The sequence below is a fragment of the Ochotona princeps genome, chromosome 4 (assembly GCF_030435755.1).
Source record: "Ochotona princeps isolate mOchPri1 chromosome 4, mOchPri1.hap1, whole genome shotgun sequence".
NCBI classification, from domain to species: domain Eukaryota; kingdom Metazoa; phylum Chordata; class Mammalia; order Lagomorpha; family Ochotonidae; genus Ochotona; species Ochotona princeps.
The window spans coordinates 766,005-793,735 of NC_080835.1; the positions used below are offsets into that span (position 1 = coordinate 766,005).

The window sequence follows — 27,731 nt, forward strand, 5'->3', positions numbered from 1 at the left end:
GGGGGAATCCCAGTGCATAAAAAAACGTATCACATAATGCAATGTAATTAATTTTAAAAAAAAGGAAATGCAATAAAAATACATGTTAAAAAAATGTATCTTTGGCTTTCATGATTTGTGATGTAATGAAAATGCATTGTGATGTCAAAAATCACAATTGTAACATTATCATCAATGGTGTCATAAACATAGATGTGATGTAATAAACCATCACTGCTGCTCTAAAAAAAAGCACCAGTGTCTATACGGGCTCCCGGGCATGCAAGGTGAGGACTTCAGCTACCAGTGTCTATACGGGCTCCCGGGCATGCAAGGTGAGGACTTTAGCTACCAGTGTCTATACGGACTCCCGGGGATGCAAGGTGAGGACTTTAGCTACTAGGCTACCATACTGGGCCCAAGATTCATTTATTTTTATTGGAAAGGCAGATATACAAAGAGAAGCCTAAGACCTCCTGTCTGCTGGTTCACTCCCCAAGTGGCTGCCAACAGTCAGAGTCAAGCCAATCCGAAGCCAGGACCCTGGAGCTTCTTTCGGGTCTCCCATGAGGGTGCAGAGTCCCCGTCTCCTTTCCCAGACCACAGGCAGGGAGCTGGAAGGGAAGTGGGGCAGGTGGATATGAACCGGTACCATGTGAGATCCCGGTGCGTGCAAGGTGAGGACTTCAGCCGCTCGGCTACTGTGCCGGGCCCTGTGGGTGATGCCTCTTAACCCACGTGTTAGATTCCCCGACCATCCGTGAAGGGAGCACACTGAGAAGTCCGTTCCTGGGCCTTTCCCAAGTGGGAGGACCGCAGGTGGGAAAGACAAGCTGGGTAGCGAGACGAAGGCTTTATGCCCCCTCTGACATGGGTGCTGGCATCGGCCCTGCCTAGGTCCCGACAGGACAGGGAATGCTGGCACTTGTCCATCACTGGCCCGTGCGTGGCCTTCGCTGCCTTCAGGGTGTGCCAGATCTCTGCCTGAGGTCACTGTGGTGTCCACTCACTTCCTGTAACCGTGGTAACCATCAGTGACATGTCTAGGCTGGCACCCGGGGGGGGGCTCCAGCAGTGTCCGGTGCAGGTTAGGAGAGTCGGGGCTGGGGAAGCATTCCTGGCACCACCCCGAGACCTGGCGGGCCCTGAGGAGCCTGCTGCCCTGTCACCTACCTTTGGTCCTCTGCTGTAATCTGGTCTGTTGGGCAGGACTGGGCCTCATACGGCCCACCCCCTTGCCCAACGCTTGGTGCCAGGCACTGCGGTCTAGTCCGTGCAGGCCGTAGAGCCCTAACTTTAGCTGCCCTCACTACTTGCCTTGGCATTCCAACACACGCAGCTGCCTCCTGGCCCAGCAGGTCGTGCGGGAGGCAGGGCGGTGCAGCTGCGGGAGCCAGGGTTCGATGCAGGGGGAACGTGGGGGTCCCAGCAAGCCGTACCCTTTCAAACAAACCTTTAAAAAAGTACACAAATTCCACTCACGACAAAACACAAACTTTACGAAGTTCCAAAAATGTTTTCTCAGGAAAAAAAGTTACATAATTTCATAGACGTTTTAGTTTTCTGGATGCAACAGGATTTGTCAGCAGCTCCTTCTGGGGGGAAGCTCGACCCCCGTCCAGGCTGTCCTTCGGGCTGCTGGTCCAGCGTGGTGCAGCCGAGGGTCCCCGGCCGGGCTCTGTCCTCGCCCCAGTCCCCTGTCCCCTCCCTTGTCCCCGTCCCGCCTCTCGCCCCTGTCCTCTCCCCTCGTCCCTATCCTCGACCCGCCCCTCGTCCCTGTCGTCCCTGTCCTCGTCCCGACGCGTGGCCCACAGGCCCTCCCAGCCACGGCCGGCGGAGGTTGCCCAGCGACCGACAGTGTCCCGGAAGACGCGCATGGGGCTGGGCGGGACTTCCGCTGACACACCTTCCCAGTAATGGTCGGCGGCGTCCGAGCGGCGGTTGCCTAGCGACCGGCGGTGTCCCGGAAGGCGGGCGCGGCGTGCGGGCGGAACTTCCGGGGCGGTGGTTGCATCAGCTTTCTGGGCAGCGGCGGCGTGCGGGTGTCTGGCCATGGCTGGTTCCAGCGGGGAGCAGGGTGAGTGGGCGGACCCCGCGCCCGGGGCACTCCGGAGGACGCTGCCGGGGCTGGGGGCGCGCGCAGCCCGGAGGGCCGGCGGATCCGCGGGCAGCAGGGGCGCCCCGAGCCGGGCGGGAGCCTGGGCCGGCACCGGTCACCGGTCACCCCCTGGCAGGCTCGCCTGCACGTCCTCACACACGCACGGGTCCGGCGAGGGCAGCGGGAGCGGGGTGTCCCCGTGCCGGGGTGCGGGCAGCGGGAGCGGGGTGTCCCCGTGCGGGGCCGTGGGCAGCGGGACCGAGGGGTGCGAGGACGGGCCTGCGCGCACCCGCTGGAGGCCCCGCCGCAGCTGGAACCCCAGGATCCAGGGCGTTGGGTTCCGCCGCAGGTTCCGCGTCCGCAGAGCCCGCAGGCGCCGCCCTGGGGAAGCCCTCTGAAGGCCAGCCTGGTGCTGGGCGGCCAGGTGCAGGGGATACGGTGCTGCAGGGGGGCCAGGGTGGGCAGGCGCAGGGGCTGTGCTGCCACCGTGGGCTCTGCGTCCTGTGCTGGAGGGCAGGGTGGGCAGGCGCAGGGGCTGTGCTGCCGCTGTGGGTCCACGTCCTGTGCTGGGGTTAGGACCAAGGAGGAGGCAGCAGGCAGTAGCCACCCACGTGGGAAACCCTGCGGGACTCCCATCTCCTGGGTCTGACTTGTCTCAGGCGTTTGAGGGATCTCTGTCACTCGACCGTTTTATTTATTTATTTATTTTTTTAGTTTTTAGTTTGTTGTTGTTTTGTCACTTGACATTAAAGAATAAGGAGACAGGGGCCGGGAACCGGAGGGGCCCGAGGATGTGACCTACTTTCAGCAAGGGCTTGGTGGGAGCCCAGGGCATCCTCGCCAGTGTCCGCAGGAGCGTCTGCCCTGGGCAGCGTGGACTGCGCTGCGCTGCTGGGCCTCGGGTGGTGGACGATTCCCCACGGCAGGCACAGCGTGTCTTGCAGCTGGGTCTGCTTGGGCTCCACGGGGAGGGAGGGCCTCGCCAGGCCGCAGCTTGTGGGAGCTCTCCGTCAGGCTGAGCCGGTGGCCACTTGAAAGTGGGTCTTGTTTTTACTGGTTCCCTCTAGCCACTCATAAATACTTGCTGTGTTTCCCAAATGGGTGCCTGCTGTGGAGCTGCTGAGGGCCCGCCACCCCCGGCAGTGCACTGAGGCCGGCCGTCTATGGGGCCAGCCGTGGGTGCTGCCCACTTTACGAGCAGGTTCACACACGAGGAATGCGGGACGCAGGAGCGTGGCGCCCCATTGCCCCAGCAGAGCCCGCGGGGTCCTGGCTACTTCCTGCTGCTTTGAAGCCAGCCTGGTCATCAAACCTTTTACATGTTGTGGTGTGATAAAAATAGCCCGGGCCTCTGGGGGAGTGAGTGTGAAGTGGGTCAGATGCAGCCCCGCCCCCAGGACCTGGCACCAGGTACCCACCCGGAGTGGATAGCCCCACATGTCCTTGATGGACACCAAGGCCGTGCCGCCGTCTCAGAGCCTGTGGTGTTGGCGCCTGCCGGCTGTGGGCTAGACAAGGCTGAGCAGGACTGCGCCACCTTCCGCGTGTCGGAGTGAGCGTGACGTGGGGCTGCTGCTGTGCAGGGTCTGTGTGCCTCTGCTTGCCAGGGTCTCCAGACAGGTGGGATCACGGCATGGGGTTGCCCCTCTGCAAGGGGCGCGTGCCTGCAGCTGTGTGTGTCGGCAGAAGGGGCAGCAGCCCCTGCACAGAGCCCCGTGTGCGGGGCAGGGAGCCACTGCGTCTCCTGTGCCCAGCACCAGTGGTTCCAGGAGGCGTGGGAGGGACGCATGCCACCCCGACAGGTATAGAGGTAGGTGAGGAGCTGGCCCAGGAGGAAGGTGCCGTGTGCGGGGGACAGGTCCATGGTCAGGGCCATGAGTCTGGGGAAGAGCCGTGCTGGGGCGTGAACGGCCTCGCGTGCTGACCCCCCACCTCCCCGCACGCTGCGGGGCAGGAGTCCGGCTTGGTGTTGAGTGTTTTTGAGGGTGCCTTACTTGTCCCGCAGGGGGTCCTGGCTGCGCTTCCTCCTGCCTGACACCTGTCCCTCTGTCGTTTCAGCTCTCGACTTCAGGTCCCTGTTGGGCATTAGGGACGAGGCAGCCAGGGCGTGGGCCCTGAATGAGCACCTGAGCACGCGTAGCTATGTCCAGGGCCATGCGCTGTCCCAGGCGGACGTCGACCTGTTCAGGCAGCTCTCGGCCCCGCCCGCTGACGTGCGGCTCTTCCACGTGGCTCGGTGGTTCAGGCACATAGAAGCGCTCCTGGGCGGCGCTCGGGACACAGGCCAGCCCTGTGGGCCCCAAGCAAGTGAGTAACAGTGGCCTGCTGCCGGCCCGGGACGCACCCTGCCGTTTGTAGAACTCGAGGAGCCGGGGTAGGGGTCCAGGCAGGCGCCTCCCCTGGCCCCCTGGCTTGGCCCACAGGACTGTAGGCATTTCCCAGGGTCGGGACTGTGCCATTCATCAGATATGCAGGCAAAAGTCATTCTCTGCTCTGGGGCGAAAGCCCGGTGCGGCAGCGTCCACAGCCCCCAGCTTGGTGGTGTCCTGGGGCTATGGCGTCTGCACCCAGCCCTCTCGCCCTTGGCTGTCCCCAGTGCCACTGTGTCTGGGCTGTGTAGCATGTCCCAGGCCCACTGGGAGCAGGTGGCTTCTAGGCCCCCATGCTGCATGTCCCCGTACTCCACCAGACGCCAGCATGGATGGAGCACAGATGGAGTGCCGCCCCTGGGGCTCAGGATTTTGTTTCTAGATGATTCCACAGCTAACACCTTTGCTGTGTTCCATGGCGGGAGCCACTTGGGCTGTCCCCCTCCTGTTCGTCCAGGCCTTGACGTGGTTTGTAGCTGGTGGAGGCTGGCGTGAGGAGAGCCCAGGACCAATTCGCCCTGCTGGGGATGGAGGGTACCCTTTCCTAGGTGAGGGAGGCTGCCCACATGGCTCTCACCCCGTCTCAGGCCAAGGTCACGTGTACCCAGGAACTGCATACGTCCTGCAGGGCAGCCCGCTGTGAGCAGGGCTGCTGTGCTGTGAGCCATGGGTGCAGGCAGAGTGGGCCTAGCGTTCAGGACTGCCCTCGTCCACTGCTGGGGGCCCACCTTCCCCGTGGGCGCAGTGGAAGCAGCGCCTGCTCCTGCTGCCATCCCACAGTGTGCCTGCCAGGCGGCCATGTGACGTGGGCTCACCCCTGGGGGCTCGGGCTCTGCTCGCCCACCTGGCTATGTGGAGGGGCTGCAGCCTGCCTCCGCCAGGGAGGACAAGGCTCTGCCGGCAGGAACGTGGCGCTTCGGCTCCTTGTTTGGCCTTGGGGTCCAGTCAACCGGCCTCTTCTCCCTGCAAGGCGTGGCTGGTGCGTGGCTCTCTGGTGTCACGTGCCCAGCCCTGGTGGGACTGCAGCAGGGGACAGCTGGGAGCAAGTGGAGCCCTGAGGGGGTAGGGTACAGGGTGCAGACAGCCCTGGCAGGGGTTCCTGGGGCTGTGTGGGGTAGGCGGCAGCTCCTTGTGCTCCCTGGTGGAGCCGGGCTTGTGTGCCTGGCGAGCCTGGGGGCTGCAGGAGTCCCGGCAAGGTCACGGGGCAGGACCGTGATGCTTCTCACAAGGCCAGGGCCAGCACAGCACTGAGTCTGTCCTGCAGGGCGCTTCTTCGAACGCAGGGAGACCTTCCCAGACGGCCCCCTCCCAGATGACTGCACCAGACAGGCCAGGAGCTCAGGCCAGGTCTTCCACAGGGGCAGGGGCCCCAGCAGTTGAACCAAGCTTCACCACTTTCCCAGGCCATGTGCCGGGAGCGGCTGAGGCTCGAGGGAGTTGGGGTATCCTGGAGGCTGGGCTGCCGCCGCTCAGTGCTGGCCAGCGTGCCCTACATCCAATCAGGAAGTGGCTGCCTGCCCTCCTCACATTTTAGTTGTAACTTGTCCTACATCGTGGCTGGTTTTCTGTTTAAAATTTATGTATTTGTGAGACCTGCTGTGGTGGCCGAGTGGCTAAATCCTCGCCTTGTAAGTGCCAGGTTCTCATGTGGGTGCCAGTTTGGCTGGCTGCTTTATTTCCCATCCAGCTCCCTGTCTGTCTCCTGGGAAAGCGGTAGAGGCAGACCCAAAGCCTTGGGACCCTGCACCTGCGTGGGAGACCTGGAAGAGGCTCCTGGCTCCTGGCTTCAGACTGGAGCTCGGCTCTGGCCATTGTGCCACTTGGGGAGTGAACCAGCGGGTGGGAAATTTTTCTGTTTCTTCTCTCCACAAATCCGCCTTCCCCATTCTGATACCTAAATCTCTCCAAAATGACTGCAGTGGCCATAGATGAGCTGTTGGGGAGCCTCCCCCAGGTCTCCTCACGGGCGCAGGCTCCCCAGGCTTTGGGCCGGCCTCCACTGCTCTCCCAGGCCACAGGCAGGGAGCTGGGTGGGAAGGGGAGCAGCCGGCACCGGAACTGGTGTCCGTGTGGGCCTTGCGGGCAGAATGACCACTGGCCGCTTTTGTTGATGGGCTCTCTCCTGGCAAGGGGGAGGCCCAGGGGACGGGAGGGGAGTGTCCATGGAGCAGCCGCACGACACATCTGGAGGAGATGGGCGGCAGTGGGGCCATGGGCAGGGCGCTCCGTGTGTACAGCCAAGATGGGGTCAGACGCCAGGGCTGGAGGCATGCGGCTGTCAGGGCAGACCTGGGCGAGGGTGCCACCTACACAGAGGTGGCAGAGCGCCCCGGGGCAGACTGTGGGGCCACGCCCTGAGTGGGGTCTCAGACATGCAGGTGTGTGTGGGTGGCTTGCCTGGGGGCCTGTGTTTGTGGGGAGGGCCTTGGTCTTGGTCCCCAGCGAGGGGTGCCGCATGTTGGCTGGGGCACAGTGTGTGGGTCAGTGTGGGTCAGTGCCCGCTGGGTAAGGGGACCAGCACTGGGAGCCAGGCCCTGCACTCTGCCAGGGACAGAGCTGTTCTCTCCCTGCATGGCGGGGTGGGGACAGGTTACCCCCAGTGGTGGGCTCACGGCCAGCAGGAGGTGGGGACAGCCTGGGGGCAGCAGGAGCTGGCTTTGGGGCAGGGCCTTCCTGCTGCTCTGGGTGGACCCAGTCATAGCTGGCAGACCTCGTCCCCCTGGGCGGCCCTGCCCTGCTACTGTGGGCCTTCTGGGAGACGGCCTGAGCGCCCAGCTTCTGGCCCGGCCCTTTCCGCTGTGGACAGTGGATGGCTGGGGCGAGAGGCTGCCCCCATGGTCCCTGACGAGGCCTCTCCTCTGTCTGCCCCCAGGTAAAGGGCGCCGGGTGCAGCCACAGTGGTCTCCCCCAGCCGGGACCCCACCGTGCAAGCTACGCCTTTACAACAGCCTCACCCGCAGCAAGGTAAGCCGGCCCCGGGGGCCGTACTGGAGCCCACCGGCCACCAGGCTCTGGGGCCTGCTAGGTTGGGGTCCCTGTGCAGGCCAGTGCCCCTCAGCAGGACCTGTGTGGTGGCTCCCCACCAGCCTGCGGGGTCCCGGAGGGGCCTGGCTGTCTGACTGCTAGTTCCAGGGGACTCAGAAAGCTCTGTGGGCGTAGAGACTTAGGGACTGTGCCTGGGGTGGTCGGGCTGGCGTCAGTGTCCCCCGTGGACTCAGCACCCACACAGCGTGGGGTCGGGCTGGCCTCAGTGTCCCCCGTGGACTCAGCACCCACACAGCGTGGGGTCGGGCTGGCCTCAGTGTCCCCCGTGGACTCAGCACCCACACAGCGTGGGGTCAGGCTGGCCTCAGTGTCCCCCGTGGACTCAGCATCCACACAGCTGGGGTCAGGCTGGCCTCAGTGTCCCCCATGGACTCAGCACCCACACAGCGTGGGGTCGGGCTGGCCTCAGTGTCCCCCCTGGACTCAGCACCCACACAGCGTGGGATCAGGCTGGCCTCAGTGTCCGCCATGGACTCAGCACCCACACAGCATGGGGTTGGGCTGGACTCAGTGTCCCAGTTGGATGGCCTGGCCTGACCTTATGGAGCCAGATAAGAGTGATGTTGCTGAAGGGGTCCAAGTGTGGGGTGCCAGGGAAGGAGTGTGCCTAAGCGACTACCAGAAGATTGTCCCCAGCCAGCTTCTGCCACCACGTGAGCCCTGACCATCTGTGTTCAGCCAGTCTTAGTGTAGAATGTTGCTCGCAGTGGGTGGGGGGTGGGGCCCAGGGGGTAGGTAAGGCATGTGATGGGAGGGGCCTGTGGTGGGTGGGGGAGTAGGTAAAGCATGTGATGGGTGGCAGGTGTGTCCTCCTCGCCCCTGAGGTGGCTAGGAGGGAGAGGCTCAGTGGCTGGAGCTGGCCAGAGCTCGCTGGGCGCTGTGGACAGTCCCCCTGGGCTTCCAGCAGTGCTCTCGGGACTTGGGAGATGAGTGCAGTGGGTGGGTACCTCTTAGTGCCCACAGTAGCAGGGCCTGGCCAGGCCAAAGCCAGGAGCTTAGAACGCCACCCGAGTTTGCCATGTGGCTGGCAGGGACCCCCGAGAGCCTGAGTGGTACAGTGGTGGGGAGTGCCCTGGACCAGCTGGCACTGTGGTGTGAGATGGGGAGGCCGCGGGGGTGCTGCTGGTGACCTGCAGTGGTCACCGTCTGCTCTGACAGGACGTGTTCATACCCCAAGATGGAAAGAAGGTGTCGTGGTACTGCTGCGGGCCCACTGTCTATGACGCGTCCCACATGGGCCACGCCAGGTAGGGTGCTGCAGAGGGCAGCCGGGCCCCGAGGGGGCCAGGGCGTGAACCCCTCAGCTGTTTTCCTTCCCAAGGGAAAGCTCAGGCTCTCTAAATGACTTAAACTCCCTTCAGGGTGAGAGCTAGGAAGGACGGTGTTGGGGTGCCCTCCCATCCCCCAGGGATCATGGGAAGGGTGGTGTTGGGTGCCCTCCCCTCCCCCAGGGATCATGGGAAGGGTGGTGTTGGGTGCTCTCCCCTCCCCCAGGGGTCATAGGAAGGGTGGTGTTGGGTGCCCTCTCCTCCCCCAGGGGCCATAGGAAGGACGATGTTGGGTGCTCTCCCCTTCCCCAGGGATCATGGGAAGGACGGTGTTGGGTGCTCTCCCCTTCCCCAGGGATCATGGGAAGGACGGTGTTGGGGTGCCCTCCCCTCCCCCAGGGATCATGGGAAGGATGGTGTTGGGGTGCCCTCCCCTCCCCCAGGGATCATGGGAAGGATGGTGTTGGGTGCCCTCCCCTCCCCTCCCCCAGGGGTCATAGGAAGGACGGTGTTGGGTGCTCTCCCCTCCCCCAGGGATCATGGGAAGGATGGTGTTGGGGTGCCCTCCCCTCCCCCAGGGGTCATAGGAAGGATGGTGTTGGGGTGCCCTCCCCTCCCCCAGGAGATCAGTGGGGGCTGGGCTCCAGCAGGGCCCCCATACACAGTGACGCAGTGTGTGGGCTGTGTGGGCTCAGGAAAAGGGCCCCGCGGCGTTCCATGCACTCCCACATGTCGTCGGGTGGCTTTGCCTGGCTCACCGTGCCCATGGAGCCGATCCTGGACGAGCAGAGGGCGCCTGGCGCTGGTGTGGAGATGCTGTCCGTGTCTTGGCCAGGTCCTACATATCATTCGACATCCTGAGGAGAGTGCTGAGGGATTATTTCAAGTTTGACGTCTTCTACTGCATGAACATCACTGACATTGATGACAAGGTCGGGACTAGAGCAGGCGTGCCCGGAGGGAGTGGGCGCCCCCCACAGGCTTCAGCCCCGGCTGCAGGGCGGCCTCTGAGCACCCTCAAGTGGGCCTCTGGTCACCCCCAGCATGGGTCGCTGAGCCGCAGCCATACATGGGCCTATGGGCCCCACCACGCAGACCTCCGGGCCCCCCAAATCCGGCCTTTGAGCAACCCCCACGGCCTCCGCCCCAGGTGGTAGTGCTCCTTGCACGCTCTTCCCTGATAGAGCCCTGCCAGTGGCCCTGGGAGGGGAGCTGCCTGGGAGCTGGCTGCCTCAGGCCTCCTTGGCCGCCGTGCCTGGTGTTGGGCAGGGCGTGGTGTCCGGTGACGACTCCTTGTGCTGGCGGCCCCCAGTGTTGCAGGGCATGAGGGAGACTGCTGCCTGCCCCTGGACCCCACTTCCCTGCCTCGTCTTGCATACCCTGTCCAGCTGCAGGCTGTGGGCACGGTCCGCTGCGAGCATACGGAGCCTGTCCCTTGCCTTCCCCCCACGGAGCCCCCTCTGCTTGCAGATCATCAGGAGGGCCCGGCAGAACCACCTGGTGGAGCGGTACCTGGAGAAGAGGCCGCAGGCGCCGCAGGTGCTGGCCGACGTCCATGCCGCCCTGAAGGTGGGCCCGCCGGCTGCTCCGGACTCTGGCCCGTTGTAGGTCACTGTCGCGGGTGGTGTGTGTTGTGGCCTTGACTGTGTGCCCTCCCGGTGCCCAGGCCGTCGGGTAGCCGCATTGTCTAGGTGTGGGCCCTGCCTGTGCACGGGTCACCAGGGAGAGCCGGACAGGTTGCTCGCTCTTCCTTCCTCCTTCCCTCCTTTTTTTTGACAATTTACAGAGAGAAGGAGAGACAGGAAGGTCTTCCGTCTGCTGTTTCACTGGCTCAAATGGCTGCAGTGGCCTGGGGCCTCCTCCAGGTCTCTTACTGGGGGTGCAGTGTTCCTAGGCTTTGGGCCGTCCTCTGTTTTCCCCGGTCACAGCAGTGAGCTGAAAGGGAAGTGGAGCAGCCAGGACATGAACTAATGCCCATATGGGATGCTGGTGCTTGCAAGGGGAGGATTAACCTGTTGAGCCATCACATCAGGCCTAAGGATGAACTTCGGGCTGCTTGTTGACAACACCATCTCACAGATGGTCTGGGTCGGTGGGGCAGGTCAGGATCTGCTTGACAAATGTGTGACAGTCCCCTGGCGCGTCAGTCACCGTCTGTAGCTGCTGCTCGCTTCTTGGCGCTGTGGCCGCTCGTGTTGCGTACGGGGCCCTGAGGGGAAAGCGAGCAGTGACCTGAGCTTAGCCGGCCAGCTCACAGGCTGCACGGCTCCTGCCCAAGCCCACCAGGGCTGTGCTCACCCATGCTGCGTGGGGAGCTGCTGCCCACGAGGCTCAGGCCCTGGGGGTCCCCCACGAGGCGGGCTGGCTGGCCGTGGGCAGTGGGAGAGCCGCGGTCCGCGGGCTCAGGACGTCGTGTGGTGTGCAGGCTGGGTTGGGTCTGACCCCTGGTACTGTTGCAGCTGTTCTCGGTGAAGCTGAATGAGACTGTGGACCCCGACAAGAGGCAGATGCTGGAGCGCATGCAGCACGCCGTGACGCTCGCCACAGAGCCGCTCGAGAGCGCCCTGAAGGCCCAGCTCCCCGAGGAGAAGGTCCAGGGCTGCGTGCAGGTGCGCCCCGTCGGTCCACTGCCACATCGGGTGCAGGCTGTCCCGAGCTCAGCCCCCGGGTGTAATGGCATTGACCATCAGCCCCCCTTTCCTGGATGGCTGGGGCAGAAAGTTCCAACCCTCTTACGGTATGGCAACCCTCTTACTCTGTGGCTGCCCGGAGCCCACCCAGAGCTGCTTCGTGGAACAAAAGATGTTCCTTTGTCCCCGGAGCATCCTGGGGATGGGGGGCAGTGTGTCCAGAGCAGGGGTTGGGAGGGGAGTTGCTCTCTGGGCACAAGTTGGGTTACGCAGTGCCAAGTGCTCTCTGCCCCACCCTGTCTGGTCTGTAGATGCCCACACGGGGGCGTTGTGGCTGCTCCTGCGGTTTGTCCATTGTGCAGCACAGTGGGCCACAGGCCGTGGATTCCCGGGGCGCCTGTCACGGTGCTGGGGTGCTGCCCGGTGGGCCGCAGGTGCATCAGCAGGGAGCTGGGTCAGAAGGAGGCCAGGCAGGACTTGAGCTGGTGCCAATTAGGAGGCTGGCATTGTAGGAGGAGGTTTCCCCTCTACGTGGCAGTGCTGTCTTACTGCCCGCCTTCATTTTTTAATATATTTTTTTAAAAAGTCTATTTGCAAGGCAGAAAGTGAGAGATATTCCAGGCCTTGAGCCCCTCAGGGGGGCATGAGGGTCCTGTCTGCCCGAGCCCTGCGCTCTGCAGGCTGCCCAGCCCTGAGGGCCTCGCGGCCGTGAGCAGAGCACGTGCAGTGGCTGGTTTTCCTGTGTGGGTGGACTTGGCCGTAACTCCTGGGCCGGGTGAGCTCTGCGTGTCCCTGCCCGGACATGCAGCTCACCTTAAACACACGCATGCGTGTTCTGCTGTCTCCTGACATGCGTGCACCTGTCCCGCTCTGACTCCTCAGACACACATGCACGTATGTGTCCTGCTGTGTCACCTGAGACACACGTGTGTGCCTGTCGCACTCTGTCTCCTCAGACACGTGTGCCTGTCTCACTCTGTGTCCTGCTCTGTCTCCTCACACACACGTGCGTGTCCTGTTGTGTTTCCTCAGACATGTGTATGCCTGCCCCGCTCTGTCTCCTCACACGTGTGTGCCTGCCCCACTCTGTCTCCTCACACGTGTGTGTCCCTCTGTGTTTCCTCAGACACATGTGTGTGTCCCGCTCTGTCTGCTCAGGCTCTGCTGGAGGAGGCCAAGGACCTGCTCTCCGAGTGGCTGGACTCCATGTTTGGCAGTGAGGTCACTGACAACTCCATCTTCTCCCAGCTGCCCAAGTTTTGGGAAGGGGAATTCCACAAGGACATGGAGGCCCTGAACGTAGGTGCCAGCGTGCAGGTTCCTGCGTGAGTGCGTGTGTGGGGCCACCGAGCCCTTCCTGCCGCAGACCCCACTGCGTGGCTCGTCGGCGCCTGGGCCGTGGGGACTTTGACCGAAACGGCCGGCTCCTGCGGCCATGCTGGGCACCATGGCCGTCCAGGGCGGGGGCGACTGGGCAGGACTGGCAGTCGTGTGGGCTCCTGGAGGCCCGGCTGCTCCCTGGGCAGCGTCCCTGCACCCCTTGCCTCCCACGTGGCTGGAGACCCGCACAGGGCGCGGCCGGGGAGAAGCCCAGCGCCGGCTCTCTGCACGCACAGGTGCTGCCCCCGGACGTCCTGACGCGGGTGAGCGAGTATGTGCCAGAGATCATCGGCTTCGTCCGGAGGATTGTGGAGAACGGCTACGGGTGAGCCCCCGCCGCGGCCTGTGCCCGGCGCCCGTGCCCTGTGCCAGGGCAGACTGGCACAGCCTCCCGCGCTGCCGAGGACTGCTCGGCCGGGGCAGAAGCGACCTGCCGGGCCAGTCGGCGGGGCTCGGGGGGAGGCGGTGCACCTGGCACGGCCCTGCTCGGCCCCGGAGGCGTCTGACCGCAGCCCGGGCCTCCAGGTACGTCTCCAACGGCTCTGTGTACTTCGACACGGTCAAGTTTGCCTCCAGTGAGAAGCACTCCTATGGGAAGCTGGTGCCCGAGGCCGTTGGGGACCAGAAGGCTCTGCAGGAGGGAGAAGGTGAGCGCGCAGGCCCGGGGCTGGCCGCGGGCGCCCTGTGAGCAGCGGGGCCTGGCGGGCACCACGGGCGCATGGCTACCGCGGTTTGCCTTCGTGTTCTTGCCGACTGGAAAGGCTGAGGCGCAGGCAGGTCCTGGGCTGTCCTCGGGAGTTGTTGTCAGGCACTGAATCAGATTTCTACAAGAAAGGTGAGGCTGGAGAGAGAGAGAGAGAGAGAGCGCTGCAGTTTGCTGCTGCACTGCCCAGATGCCTGCCAAAGCCAGGCCTGGGCCAGGCCTGAGCCAGGGGCCACACCATTGCTGCTGGGCCCAGGAGCAAGGCCGTGCCCCAGCAGCCCAGGTCGAGTGCTCACAGCTATGCCTGGGCACCCCACGATCCAGGAAGGCTTCCTGGACTGCTGCCACGTGTTCTCCACACTGGGAAGGGCGTGCGGGCGGGCCACTGGCCCAGGCACAGGCTCCCAGCGTGCTGGACTGGAGACGCGTTCTGAGGGGGCATCTGACATGTTGCAGCTCCACAGCCCCATGGCTCCCCTCCGAGGGCCGCTTGCAGGCTGCACGGCGCCTTGTCCCTCCCAGGCTAGCAGTGCTCGGGAAAGAGCAGCAGGTATCCCAGGAGGGAGGAGATCAGATCTCATGTTAAGCAGACATTGCAGCCGACTGGAGCTGTGGCCTGAAGCTGAAGCCCAGGGAAGGCAGGACCCGAGCAGGTCTGCTGGCAGGTTGGGGACAGGTGCCCCTTGGCTGTTAGCGGAGTCCTGCCCTGGCCTGCAGCTCCCAGCTGCTGTCACACTGCCCCACGGGAGGCCTGAGCGGAGCTCCAGGCTCCCGGTGTGGCCTGGCCCAGCTCTGGCTCCTAGAGACATCTGGAAGTGGGGTGCTGATACAGCCCCCCTGGGGAGATGGAGTCGCGGTGGCCAGGGATGCTCGGAGCTGGAAGAGATGTCCTCCCTCTGGGCTGGTTCCCAGAGTCTCCTGTTTATTTTCTGGTTGGCACCTAAAGGGGTGTGGATCCTGTTCCCGGCTGCCCACAAGCGGGCGACCGCGTGCAGGAAGGGCACAAGTCCCCTTAGTAGAAGGTTAGACCAGCGCAGGGACACTTCCTGGGCCAGCACCACCTCCCTACCCATCTGTCATGTCCAGAGGGGCTTTCTCACTCCAGGGAGACATGGGGCCAGGGCCGCTGGCTTTGGCTGGGGTCTCCTGTGAGACACGGGGCCTGCCAGCTTTGTGCAGCTGGGACGTGCCCAGGTGGCAGTCGTGGCCTCCCAGGCCACCTTCAGCCTTCCCTGCCTGCTTCCTGGGTTTACGGAAGGCACTGGGGGGCCCTGTTCCCCCTGCAGCACAAGCTGTGGACACAGGGACCCCCTCCCCGAGCTAGAGTTCCCGCCGGTGTCTCAGCAATAGCCCAGCATGCTGTGGCCTGCCCCAGGAGGCCCAGGCTGCCACGGCTGGGAGGCCCAGGGTGGTCTGTGTGGTGCGAGCATGCCAGGCGCTGATGTCACGGTAGAGGGCCGGCCCCTACATCTCCACACCTACACACCCACATCCGGCGTGTGTCTCAGAACATGGGTGGGGTGGGAGCAGGGCCTGGTGGTCAAGTCAGTGCCTGCTGCCCTGTCACAGGTGACCTGAGCGTCTCAGCCGACCGCTTGAGCGAGAAGCGCTCAGCCAATGACTTCGCACTGTGGAAGGCCTCCAAGCCAGGGGAGCCGTCCTGGCCGTGCCCATGGGGGAAGGTGAGTGGCAGGGGCTGCTGGGCCTCAGCTCCAGTGGTTTGGGTGGAAGTGCCCAGGAGCACGTGGCCGCAGCTGGGTTCCAGATGTGACTCCAGAGCATGTGGCCACAACTGGGGTTCTGGATGTGCCGCTGGAGTGGGTGGCTGCAGCTGGGGTTCCGGACATGCCCTCAGAGCGGGTTGCCTGGGCTGGGACTCTGGACGGCCCCTGGCTTCAGCAGCCTTGTATACTGGGGGTTTTAACCTAAGAGGGCCCCCCTTGGGATTTTGTTTTGTTTTTATCTAAAAGGCACAAGGTAGAGACCACCTAGCCACAGTGTCACTGCCCAGATGGGCATGATGACCGGGACTGGACTAGGTTGGAGCCAGGAGTCCCGTCCTGGTCTCCCACGGGAGTGCAGGGGTCCAGGCACTTGGGCCAGCTCCTGCTGCCCTCCCAGGCCATCAGCAGGGACGGGCCCCTCCCCAAGGCTTGCTGTGTGTGGCGTCACGCCTGCGCCAGTGGAGCCCAGAGGGATTTCATTTTCTGCAGTTGCCAGGCAGAGAGCTCTGCCCACTGCTGACTGCCCAGCTGCCCACAGCAATGCACTGGGATCACAGCCTGGTGGCAGGACCCCAGCCAGGCACAGGCCCTGGCTGCTGCTTGGGGGCCCGGATGAACCCTGACCAGTCACCACAGGACCACGCGGGTCCCCGCAGGGTCGCCCGGGGTGGCACATCGAGTGCTCCGCCATGGCCAGCGCTGTGCTAGGAGCGTCGATGGACATTCATGGAGGAGGGTTCGACCTGCGGTTTCCCCATCACGACAACGAGCTGGCACAGTCGGAGGTAGGAGACGAGAGAGCTGGGCATCCAAACGATGGTGCCAGGCAAGAGCTGACACTACCCGTAGGCGGGTGGACGGGCTTAGCCCTGACCATTTGATCCTGTTACCCTGCTTGTGACCCTGGCCTTGGTATCTGACAGGCAGGTATGAGCAGCATGGGGGCCTGCCCCAGGGTACACAGATCAGCAAGGCAGTCTGCTGCCGCTGTGCCCCTTAGCCTGCCCCACAGACTCTGTCACCGTGTCCCTCTGTCTCGGCTGCCTCCATGCCCCCTCTCCCCGCAGGCCCCTGTCCCGTACCCCGTCTCCTCTCCGCCTCTCTCTCTCCCCGCAGGCCCCTGTCCCGTACCCCGTCTCCCCTCCGCTTCTCCTCTCTCCCCGCAGGCCCCTGTCACATACCCTGTCTCCCCTCCGCCTTTTCTTTCTCCTCGCAGGCGCACTTTGATAGTGACTGCTGGGTCAGGTACTTCCTGCACACGGGCCACCTGACGATCGCTGGCTGCAAGATGTCAAAGTCCCTCAAGAACTTCATCACCATCAAAGACGCCTTGAAAAAGCACTCAGGTCGGGCTGCCTGGGCGTCCCGCGCTGCCCCCGGGGGCTGGGCCACACTTGGGTCAGGCTGCCTGGGCCTTCCGTGCCACCCCCAGGGAGAGGGGGTGCTGCCTGGGCCTCCCCAGGGGCGATGGCTCAGCCAGCAAAGGCAGCCCCTGCTGGTCAGCCGGCAAAGGCAGCCCTGGTGGTCTCTTGCAGCCCGACAGCTGCGGCTGGCCTTCCTCCTGCACTCCTGGAAGGACACGCTGGATTATTCCAGCAATACAATGGAGTCGGCGCTGCAGTACGAGAAGTTCTTGAATGTGAGTCCCCAGCGCTGCAGGAGGTGGGAGCCTGGGGACTTGTGCTAGGCGGCAAGTCCCCAGGGCTATTGGTTGAACTGTTGGCCAGCATGGCTGTTAGGGGAGGCCACAGTGGCCTGCTCGGCGTGTGCAGTGTGTCCCTCGGACTCATGCTTTGCCGTTTGGCCGGGACTCTCAGGCCGCTGTGGGCGTGCGCATCTGTGATGGCAGGAGGCGGCCTGCTGCCCTGGCACCCTGGCAGGTGGGCCTCTGCAGGCGCCCAGAGCAGGTGCCCGGGCAGGTGGGCCTCTGCAGACGCCCGGGCAGGTGGGCCTCCGCAGGCGCCCAGAGCAGGTGCCCGGGCAGGTGGGCCTCCGCAGGCGCCCGGGGCAGGTGGGCCTCCGCAGGCTCCCGTGGGCGCGAGCACAGCTGCCACCTCGTTCTGCAGGAGTTCTTCCTCAACGTGAAGGACCTGCTGCGCGCCCCCGTGGACGTCACCGGGCAGTTTGAGAAGTGGGAGGAGGAGGAGGCCGCCCTGAGCCACAGGTGAGCTGGCGCGCGAAGTGCCTGGGGGGCACTGTTGGCCGGCCCCTCACCCTGCCCCTGTCTCTGGCCAGCTTCTGCGACAGGAAGGCGGCCGTGCACGCGGCGCTCTGTGATAACGTGGACACGCGCACTGCCATGGAGGAGATGCGGGCCCTGGTCACCCAGAGCAATCTCTACATGGGCACCCGGAAGGCGGCCCGGAGGAGGCCCAACCGGGGCCTGCTGCAGAGCATCGCACAGTACCTGACATACATGCTGAAGGTGAGCTGCCCACATGTGCAGCTGGACACACACACACTCACGGAACCTGACACGCATTCACACACGGTCACAGGCACAGAACCTCACGCACACGGAAACTCATACACACAGAACCTGACACATACACACACTCGTGGAACCTGACACGCATTCACACACATGGTCACAGGCACAGAACCTCATAGACACGGAAACTGATACACATGAAACCCACACACACACACATACACCCCACCCCTGTGGCTTCCTGCAGTGCTTGGCACATCCTGAGTGGGACCTCGGCTCCTCTGCCCCGCCACTCGGCCTCTATCCTGTGCAGTGTGGGTTTGTTGTGGCCCGATGTGTGCCAGGTTGGGGCAGGCTCCCAGACGTGCGGGACCTCAGGCAGCCACTGCCTGGCCCCCCACCCAGCTGCTGACCACAGCCTGCAGGACATCCCAGGGCAGGGGGCCGCTCCTTGGCGCTGCACTGGGCCCCATTTTCCAGTGCTGGGCATCACAGGAGGGGTTACCCTCGTGTGTGCCTCAGTGAAGCCCGTCTCCTCTCGTAGGTCTTCGGAGCCATAGAGGAGGACAGTGCCCTGGGTTTCCCGGTTGGAGGGCCTGGGAGCAGCCTGGACGTAAGTGGAAGGCGCTTGCGGGGCCCAGGTCTGCCCAGCCCCTGCCTGTGTGCTGGTCTCGGTTGCTGCAAAGTTCTGTCCTCCCCCGCTTGTGTGCATGGGTGGCACTGGGCCCTGCAGGGGCCGGGCCTCTGGGTGGGAGGCCATCGTCCTGGGAGGGCTGCATGGGGGCATATGCTGCAGCCATGTGACCGTGGGCTCTTGACCCTTGGGTCCACCATAATAGCTTCAAGTCGCTGTAGAAACCGACATTTTTGGACACTGGAGTCCGTCTTGTGTAGACTGTTGGTAGATGTCCTTACTGGGGTGGCGCTGCGGCGTGGTGGGTTAAGCGCACATGTGCACACCACAGTTGTGTGGCACCAAGGCACCTGCATCTGCCCTGCGCCCCAACCCTGGCAGCCACTGCCCAGACTGGCATGGGGCGGTGTGGCCTGCTCGGCTGGCTGTTCCTGGGGCTGTGGACAGGTGTGGGCAGCCAGCCTGGGATGCTGCGTCCCCGTCACTGCCTGATCAGGCTGTGGGTGGGTTAAACTGAGAGCTCTGCCCAGCGGGAGCTCCGCTGTGTCCTGCTGGGGGGACAGGCCTCTGCTCGGCATGTGTGTCCACAGGACCCACTGCCCACGAGCAGGCTGCCTGCACCCCCACACACACCAGGCCCTGCCGGCCCCGAGGACCAACCATTAGTGCGACTCGTGGGGCGACCACTGGGGAACCCTCCTGGGCCTTTTGAGCAGCAGGCAGCTCACACAGCTTTGTTCTCTTGTCCAAGGGATGCGGAGATGTTTATTTTCTTTAAAAGCAAAGACACGTGCCTCCTCAGTTGAAGCCAGTTTACTTTGGAATGTAAAACTAGAAGTTCACGTGACGTGTGGCTGCTCAGTGCCACGTGGTGCAGGCAGAGCCGTCACCCACTCCCCACAGGGCCACATGCCCGGGTAGGCTCGGGCCTGGGCTGCTGCTCGTGCCCAGGGTGCTGAGGGCTCGGGCCTGGGCTGCTGCTCGTGCCCGGGGCGCTGAGGGCTCGGGCCTGGGCTGCTGCTCGTGCCCGGGGTGCTGAGGGCTCGGGCCTGGGCTGCTGCTCGTGCCCAGGGTGCTGAGGGCTCGGGCCTGGGGTCAGTGTTACTGTGTGTGCGGAACGGGTCGTTCATACACAGCCTTGTCTCTAACATGGGCTTTGCTGATTAAGCCGAAAGCAGGGTGACAGCCCGGGAGGGAGACCTCTCTCCACCGATTCATTCCCCACATGACGGCTAAGCTGAAGAGCCTGGGGCTGCGTTAGGGTTTCACACACGGAAGACAGGGATCCAGATATTTGAGGGGCAGTGGTTTAGCCCACTGAGCCACAGTGTCCCCTCAGGTGGGCATGTGTGCAACCACCGACGTACCCTGTTTACATGCACTCCTCAAGATGGCCCAGGAGTGACCGCACGGGGGCGGGGGGACATTAAACAGAGACGTGTCACTCGGCGGGTGTGCTGTGGGACCGAGTGGCCGTGCACCCTACTGGACACAGAAGGGAACCGCTGCAGTCTGAGCCATGCAGCCGGGTACTGCAGTGCCCCGTGGCCCTGGTGCACGTGGGGTGCTGAACTTCAGGGCAAGGCCACGCAGGTCCCTGTACTGGAACCCTCTTCCTGCAGCTGGAGGCCACGGTGCTGCCCTACCTGCACGTGCTGTCCGAGTTCAGAGAGGGTGTGCGGAGGATTGCCCGGGAGCAGAAAGGTGAGGCCGCCCCGCTGCGCTGACACGCTGCCCTGTGGAGACCCTCCCCCTGTCTGACACACTAACCCTGTGCCCCCAGTCCCCGAGATCCTGCAGCTCTGCGATGCCCTTCGGGACGAGGTCCTGCCCGAGCTTGGGGTGCGGCTGGAAGACCACGAAGGTGGGTACGCCATCAGCACTTGAGGGGGCCGGCCCAGCCTCGGGACGTTCCCTGTGTGCTGTTGAAGCATCCCAGAGTGGGGCCTCCTGGCAGGGCTCCTGAGTGCACCTGGGCCTCCTTGGGAAAGCACATTGGTAGGAAGTCCTTCCATTGCTGGCTCACTCCTTAATGCCCAAGCCAGGAGCCTGCAAACCAAGCATGGGGCCACGGGCCACTGCCTTCCCAGGCCATCGGCAGGAGCTGGGGAGCTGCCACTCAGACTGCACTCCAGGCAGGATGTGGGCACTCCAGGTGCTCTGGGCGGGACAGAAGTGCTCTGGACAGGATGTGGGCACTGTGGCATTCTGTGTGGTTGGTATTTGCATCCTCAGTCCGCCGTGCCTCTTCCTCCCCAGTCCCCGGTCCTGCCTCAACCCTAGCTTTCCCATGAGCCCGTGGCCGCCCGGCCGAGGATTTGCTGGGGCCTGGTGACGCTTGGGGCCAGCTGTAGGGCCTGCCGCTGTGGACTGCGAGACACTCATGCGCACTGTGCTTCCAGGGCTGCCGACAGTGGTGAAGCTGCTGGACAGGGCCACGTTGCTCAAGGAGAAAGAAGACAAGCAAAGGGTGAGTGGACCTCGGCCCCAGCCCTGGCGTTGCGCCAGGTCCTTTCCAGCGCGTTTGTGCCCCAGGGCGTGGTGGCCGCATGGCTGCGAGGGAGATGGGTCCTCCAGGAGGACGCCCTTCAAGCCTGCGGCTGGGCTTGCTCCCACGGTCCTCCCTGGACACCCTGTGTGGGCCTTGGCCTGGGGCCCCGCATCGGCAACAGTTCCTGCCTTTTAAGGCCTTGGTGTCTGCCAGGACAGCGAAGCCACTGGGCCCTGAATCCCTCGGACGCAGGTGCGGCCTACACAGCCGCCCTCAGCACCTGTGTGCTTGCCTTGCCCGGTCCTGCAGCTGTCCACTGTCTGTCGTGGGGTCCCGGAAAAATCTCTGAAACCCAGGATGGCCCGAACCTGTGAACCGCTCCCCAGTCCATGCAGTGGCTCCCCCAGGCAACCCGTAACTCCAACACCAGGCCTCCTAGTACCCCGCAGAGCCCAAGCCCAGGGCCGCGCCGGCCTGCCAGGGTACACGAGTCAGCATCTCCACCTGCCCCCGACACTGGGTCCCTGGCCTTCGCAGTACTGCTGGCCACCGTGCCATGTCTCTGCCCAGAGCCCTCATCCTGCTCCTTTCATCCTTGGTCTTGAGGGGCTGGCCTCTGCTGACCCCGTGTGCTGGGCAGGGCTGGGGGCAGTGACCGGGGAGCAGCCCAGGCTTCAGGTAGAGCGCCCTCACTGTTCTCTGTGCTCCCCCAGCTGGAAGAGGAGAAGAGGAGGAGGAGGGAGGAGGCCGCCAGGAAGAAGCAGGAGCAAGAGGTACTGTTCAGGGTGGGCTTCCCCAGGACACCCTGCGCTGGTAGCCCCTCACCCACTCCTGCTACTTCCCGAAGAGGGGCTGTGGCAGCTCCCCTGCCCACTCCCAGCCCGCTGCTTCGGGGCTTCCTGCTCAGGAGGCGTGCAGTGCATATGTGTACCCCACTTTCAGGCGGCTAAGCTGGCCAAGATGAAGACCCCGCCCAGCGAGATGTTCCTCTCTGAGAGCGACAAGTACTCCAAGTTTGATGAAAACGTGAGTGCCAGACCTTGGGCAGGTGAGGGGTGATGGCTGTGAGGGGACCCTGGGCAACAGGCCGGCCCTGCAGACACGCCGCCTCACTCCCAGGGTCTGCCCACACACGACGCGGAAGGCAAGGAGCTGAGCCGGGGCCAAGCCAAGAAGCTGCGGAAGCTCTTCGAGGCCCAGGAGAAGCTGCACCGCGAGTACCTGCAGACGCTGCAAAGTGGAGGCGCACAGTGAGCGGGTAGCCACAGCGTGAGTGCCCGCAGTCCCTGAAGCACACAGGGAGCGGGCAGCCACAGCGTGAGTGCCCGCAGTCCCTGAAGCGCACAGTGAGCGGGCAGCCACAGCGTGAGTGCCCGCAGTCCCTGAAGCGCACAGTGAGCGGGCAGCCACAGTGTGAGTGCCCGCAGTCCCTGAAGCGCACAGGGAGCGGCTGACCACTGCTGACTGAGGGCACCCTTGGGCCGATCCCGGGCGTCTCGATCCTAAGTTAAAACTTGTGTGAATGCCGTCCCAGCCAACCCCAGGCGTTAATAAATTCTGGTGACCAGTGAGGCCCTTGTCGCCCTCCCTGCTCGCTCACACGGCCAGCCCAGGCTCTGGGTCAGCAGGCCACAACTTAGGGCTTTGCTCCACCAAGTGGCTGCAGCCAGCTGAAGTGTGTCCCCCTGCTGGTGGCTGTTGCTGACCGCTGTGTGCAGCCCCATTCCCAGGCATTGGAGTGGGACCGAGGCCAGCTCAGACCAGCACCTCCCACTGAGCCCCAGACAAAGGCCCCGTGGCGGGCTGCTGCGGCTAAGCGCATCCGGCAGCTTCCCCCAGGGCAGCTCTGCCCGCCGGGCCCTGGGCAGCTGCCCAGGATGGCCGCTGGAGACGGCTGGTGGTAAGACCTAGGGCCTGAGCCCAGCGGGGTATGCAGTGGTCAGGGCCTGTGTCGCCCTGGCACCCATGCATGCCGACGTGTTTAGTTGGTCATGGGCACAGGGTCCCACCAGGGAGCCAGCGTGGTCACTGTGTGCAGGCCAGGGGCCAGGGCTGGCCAGTTATGACCGGGACCTCTGACCTTCCTGTGTTGACACACACCAAAGGCCCTGCGGGTGCTACGAGCTCATGCCTGTCATCTTGCTCCGAGTGCCAGCATGCCCAGCGCCAGGCTGCATGGTATAGCCAGCAGGCAGCTCCTGGGTGGCGCGCTCTGGTGGCCGAGCCCTGGGACCTCTGCATGTGTGTTCTCTGAGAGGAAGCAGCAGACGGGCTCCTAACTCGCACCTGCTCCCACAGGAAGGCCAGGAGAGCGCTGCCCAGGTGCCCTGAGGGTACTGGAAGCTCCAAGCCTCGGCCAAGGTGACAGCTGGCTGGCCTCACCACCCCCAAAAGGCAGGGTGTACCCCGAGGCCAGAGCCGGTCCAGGAGACCGACTGCTGCCCAGCTCTGCCCTGAGGTGGAGCCGCTAGGAAAGCTGATGTCAGCAACTCGGCCTTCAAGGCCAGACGGACAGTCAAAGCATGCCGCCTCTCAGGTGGGGGCTGGCAGAGCCTCGACAGAATGGAGTTCAAATCCCAGCTGCCCCACTTCCGGAGCAGCTCCCTGCTGGAACACCTGGGAGGGCAGCCTGTGGGAGCCGAGTGCCTGGGCCCCTGCGCCCATGGGCCCGCGGGGCGCACGCCCCCGACCCAGCCGACTGTCCTGCTGTTTGGTGAATGAACCAGCAGGTGATGGTCTTTCCTCTTGTCCCTCTATCAGATAAGGAAATACTGATTTTAAAAAATTGTTGAGCCTGGCATGGTAGCCTAGCAGCTAAAAACCCTCGCCTTGTATGCACCAGGATCCCACGTGGGCGCTAGCTTGTGTCCCGGCTGCCCCGCTTCCCACCCAGCTCCCTGCCTGTGGCCTGGGAAAGCAGTGGAGGAAGACCCAAAGCCTTGGGACCCTGCACGCTTGGGGAGACCTGGAAGAACCTCTGGCTCCTGACTTAAGATCAGTGCAGCTCTGGCTGGCTGTGGTCACTTGGGGAGTGAGCCAGTGGGTGGAAGATCTTTCTTTTTTTTTTTTTTTTTCGTGTATCTGACTTTCCAATTTAAAAAAAATCTTTCTAAAATATTGTCATTTAGTTTTAGTTTTTGTTTGTTTGTTGAGAAGCAGAATACTTCCTCTTCCCCAAACACCTACAACAGCTGGGACCAGCCCGGGCCTGCACCCGGGTCCTGCAGGCTCCCCAGCCCGGACAGCACCTGGGGCCACGCAGGCTCCCCAGCCTGGACAGCACCAGGGGCCACTCAGGCTCCCCAGCCTGGACAGCACCAGGGGCCACTCAGGCTCCCCAGCCTGGACAGCATCCGGGGTCCTGCAGGCTCCCCAGCCTGGACAGCACCAGGGGCCACTCAGGCTCCCCAGCCCGGGTCATCCCCAGGGGCCACTCAGGCTCCCCAGCCTGGACAGCATCCGGGGTCCTGCAGGCTCCCCAGCCTGGACAGCACCAGGGGCCACTCAGGCTCCCCAGCCCGGGTCATCCCCAGGGGCCACTCAGGCTCCCCCAGCCCGGGTCGTCCCCAGGGGCCACTCAGGCTCCCCCAGCCCGGGTCATCCCCAGGGGCCACTCAGGCTCCCCCCGCCCAGGCCAGCACCAGGGGCCACTCAGGCTGCCCCAGCCTGGGTCATCCCCAGGGACCGGCTAGGCTGCCCTATGTGCTGCTGGGACTGAGGCGTGAGCCCTCAGTGCCACCCTGGTCCTGGGTATCCTGTGGCAGGACTGGGAGAGAGGCCTTTGGCTGTGCAGAGAAAAGGTGACCACAAATGCCCAAGGCTGTCCATGCCATCACTCTGCAGGGAAGCGGCTGTTTCAGGGAGCGGGGCCAAAGCAGGCCACCCCAGCAGACTTGTAGGGTTGTGTCCAGGGACTTGATAGGCCAGCGACATAGCCTTGGGCTGGGGCCACGGACATCATGCACAGTGGGCAAGTCCTGCTCGGAGGCCACGATGGGGTGAGTGGCTGCAGAGGGGTCTCCCAGCAGATGGGTGCGCACTGCATGGCCTGAAGCTGGGGTGGCCGGTCTCCCCCAGGAGAGATGGCAGATTGCGAGGTCCACAGGGCTCCTCCTGGCTGGGTGTGGGGCGGTTTGAACATGGAGTAGTTGGAACCACACTCCAGCACTGCCGGGGCTGCCCGTGGCGCCTGTCCCTCAGCGTGCTGCTGCCCTGGGAATGGCTGGGACAGCTCCACAGGCAGCACCCTAGGTGACTCGGGAGGCCGTCCCAAGTCCTGGGGGAGGGCTGGCAGGTCACAGGCGGAACCAAAACACTTCCTGTTTCTCCCAAAGATGACTTTCGTTACAAAAAGCCAGTGTGTGCAAATGCAAGGAGACAGAACTCACCAACATGAGGTAGAAGTTGGAGGCCCTCCCCCTCCATGTGGGTTAGGGGGTTCCTCCAGGGGTTCCTGGTTCCCTCTGCCTGCTGGGGACCAGGGACATGGGCCGTGTCTGAGGCCTGCTGCTCGGGCCCCTGGGAGTCATTCATGGAGGGGCATCCCAGGGCTGAAGCCGGGGTGCCTGGCTGGTGGCAGCATGTACCCCTGAGCTAGCCTCGTGGAGTGTGCTGGTGAGGGGGGCCCTAGGCCGTGCTGGCACGATGTGCCAGGTAGGGCCAGGTGGTACAGATGGAAGCCAGCCGTGGGGGTGGGAGCGCCCTGGGCTTCTCGGCCATATCCCCGTTCTGTACTTGCTGACATCATGCTGGAGGCCAAGGCACCCAGCAGCTGGGTAGAGCAGCAGGGTCTACCCAGCAGCAGCCCATAGGGACCCGTGTTGGCAGCACCCAAGTGTGGGTGCTGGCTCAGACCTAAGTCACTTTGTCCCCGTGGGAACCCTTCAGGACGATCAGGGTCCCTGACTGGGGCAGCTCTATCACACACACAGGCCAGGAGCGCTGCGGACATGTGGGCGGGGCAGGGGTCACGGACCGAGACTGGTGGGAGCCACTTCCCAGAGGACAGACCCCCCCACCTTCCCAGCTGTGAGCATCTGGGCAGGCATGGTGGGTGCTGGCTGGGGTGCTGGGCCTGGGCCTTTGGTCTTCAGCATCCCGGGCATGAAGACAGTACCCTGCAGGTGGGCGAGGAACTGTCCAGTCCCCCGTTCACTGTCACCAGGTCTGATCATGCCAGCAGCTGCTCCTGCCCCCTCCCTGGGGGAGGCCCAGGCCTGGAGTGGCTGCCGGGTCTCTGTGGGGGGTCCTTGGGTTGAGCTGGGCATTTGCCCAAACCTCCTACTGACCAAATGGACACTGCGTCATAGCCTGTGCTGGGTGTGGCCTGCCACACAGTGCCGGGGGCACCGGGCAGGGACTGGAGGGGTCTCAGAGGGAGGCCAGGTGGGTGGGGCCGTAGAGCAGGGGAACCTGCTGCCAACCCACAGGGAAGGTGAAGTGGCTGGGGGCTCGACCACGGCACGACATCTGTGGGGTGGAAAGGTGGGCTTCCCTGGGGGCTTGGCCACAGCAGGACAGCTATGAGGTGGAAAGGTGCGCTTCCTCTGGGTGGCATCCAGCATGCCAGGCCAGCACGCAGGGGGCTCAGTGCTTAGTTGCAGGTGTGACTCACAGTAGCTGGGGGTCTGGGACAGCCCTACAGGCTTTGGGCACCAGGGGCACACACTGGTCGGGCCAGCTGCCTGTCCAGGGCAGCAGGAGCCTCGGGCACCCCACATGTCCAGATGGTATACAAGGAGGTGCTGGGTGGGTAGAGTAAAGATAGGGGACACCAGCACTCCCTGGCCTGCACACAGCCTGCCAATGAGCAAGGGCCCCCCCAAAAAACTGTATTCCAACCCTAGCTTTTTTTTTTTAAAGATTTATTTTTATTACAAAGTCAGATATACTGAGAGGAGGAGAGATAGAGAGGAAGTGGAGCTGCCGGGATTAGAACCAGCGGCCATATGGGACCAAGGCGAGGACCTTAGCCACTAGGCCACGCCGCTAAGCCCAACCCTAGCTTTTTTGTATCCACCCGTGCCACACTGGGGAACTGGGCAGAGGTGGCCACGGCAGGATGACGTCACTAGTGTTGCTGGACAAGGGGAGGGGCCGGCGCTGTGGCCCAGCAGGCTAACCTGCCTGTAGCATTGGCATCCCGGGGGTGCTAGTTCAAGTCCTGGCTGACCCATCTCTGACCCAGCTCCCTGCAGCTGCACCGGGGAAAGCAGGACTGCTTGGGACCCTACAGCCACATGGGGGCCTGGATGAAACTGGCTGCAGCGTGGCCCAGCCTGGCCATGGCGGCCAACTGGGGAGGGGGCCAGTTGGGGAGGGGCCAGTAAGGCACGTGCTGACCAAGGCCCCAGGACACCTGTTCCTGAGCCGCACTGGGAAGGCTGGGGCGGGGGACGCCGTCCACCCCGGCACCAGGCCCTGGATGGGAAGCAGGTGGACACCACCCTGTGGGTGTTGGAGGCCTGCGGGCTAGAAGCCTGGTATTCTCAGAGCACAGGGTCTGCGCTGACCTGCCACTCCAGGATGGGGGGGAGGCTTCCCAGGATTCTTCTGGCCCAGGAGAGGAAGGGGGAAGAGCACTCTGGGAAAGGCAAAGTGGCCGCCGCCCCGTGGGGCCAGGCCCTCCATCCGGGCCCTCCGTCCAGGTCCTGGGGTGGCAGCCCCCCAGGAAGGGCGCTCCGTGGGGCCAGGCCCTCCGTCCAGGCCCTGGGGGACAGCCGCGCCCACTGCAGACTGCACTGCTCCTGCCCGGCTTGCAAACTGCACTGAACCGTAAGAATGCAGCAACAGGGCCGGCTCAGGAGGCTGACCTGCGTGGCAACGTCACACACTGTCATTTGCATACGCTTTGCGGCGCCTCTGGCGTCACACACCCTGATTTGCATACACCTCCCTCCGCCAGGCCGCCGCCCGCCGCGCGGAGGCCCCGTTGACGTATGCAGCTGCCGTCAATCGCCGCGCGCGTTGCTGGAGGGGA

The 27,731-nt window shown here is 64.0% G+C and overlaps 1 protein-coding gene across 2 annotated transcripts; it reads left to right on the plus strand.

The window, feature by feature from the left end:
• The first annotated feature begins 1,909 nt into the window (after window positions 1-1,909).
• CARS1 (cysteinyl-tRNA synthetase 1) lies at window positions 1,910-22,009 on the plus strand. 2 transcript variants are annotated; one of them, XM_004599254.2, is made up of 23 exons: window positions 1,924-2,056; window positions 4,136-4,384; window positions 7,319-7,410; window positions 8,650-8,738; window positions 9,595-9,691; window positions 10,230-10,328; window positions 11,219-11,368; window positions 12,548-12,688; window positions 13,006-13,094; window positions 13,295-13,416; window positions 15,042-15,154; window positions 15,853-15,981; window positions 16,413-16,542; window positions 16,732-16,835; window positions 17,263-17,360; window positions 17,432-17,621; window positions 18,172-18,240; window positions 19,884-19,965; window positions 20,045-20,125; window positions 20,664-20,731; window positions 21,466-21,525; window positions 21,695-21,778; window positions 21,872-22,009. In XM_004599254.2, exons 1-23 carry the CDS (start codon window positions 2,032-2,034, stop codon window positions 22,004-22,006), a joined length of 2,496 nt encoding a protein of 831 aa, XP_004599311.2. In that variant the 5' UTR covers window positions 1,924-2,031; the 3' UTR covers window positions 22,007-22,009. The 2 variants fall into 2 exon arrangements, with proteins under 2 accessions (XP_036349293.2, XP_004599311.2); XM_036493400.2 differs by lacking the exon at window positions 4,136-4,384 and having other exon boundaries at window positions 1,910-2,056.
• The last annotated feature ends 5,722 nt before the right edge of the window (window positions 22,010-27,731 follow it).

Excerpts from the sequence above, each read along its gene's own strand:
- CARS1 (XM_004599254.2), top strand. The coding sequence starts at position 2,032 with ATGGCTGGTTCCAGCGGGGAGCAGG. Across the intron at positions 13,417-15,041 it reads GGCTCTGCAGGAGGGAGAAG|GTGACCTGAGCGTCTCAGCC; the intron begins GTGAGCGCGCAG and ends GCCCTGTCACAG. Across the intron at positions 16,543-16,731 it reads CGCCTTGAAAAAGCACTCAG|CCCGACAGCTGCGGCTGGCC; the intron begins GTCGGGCTGCCT and ends GGTCTCTTGCAG.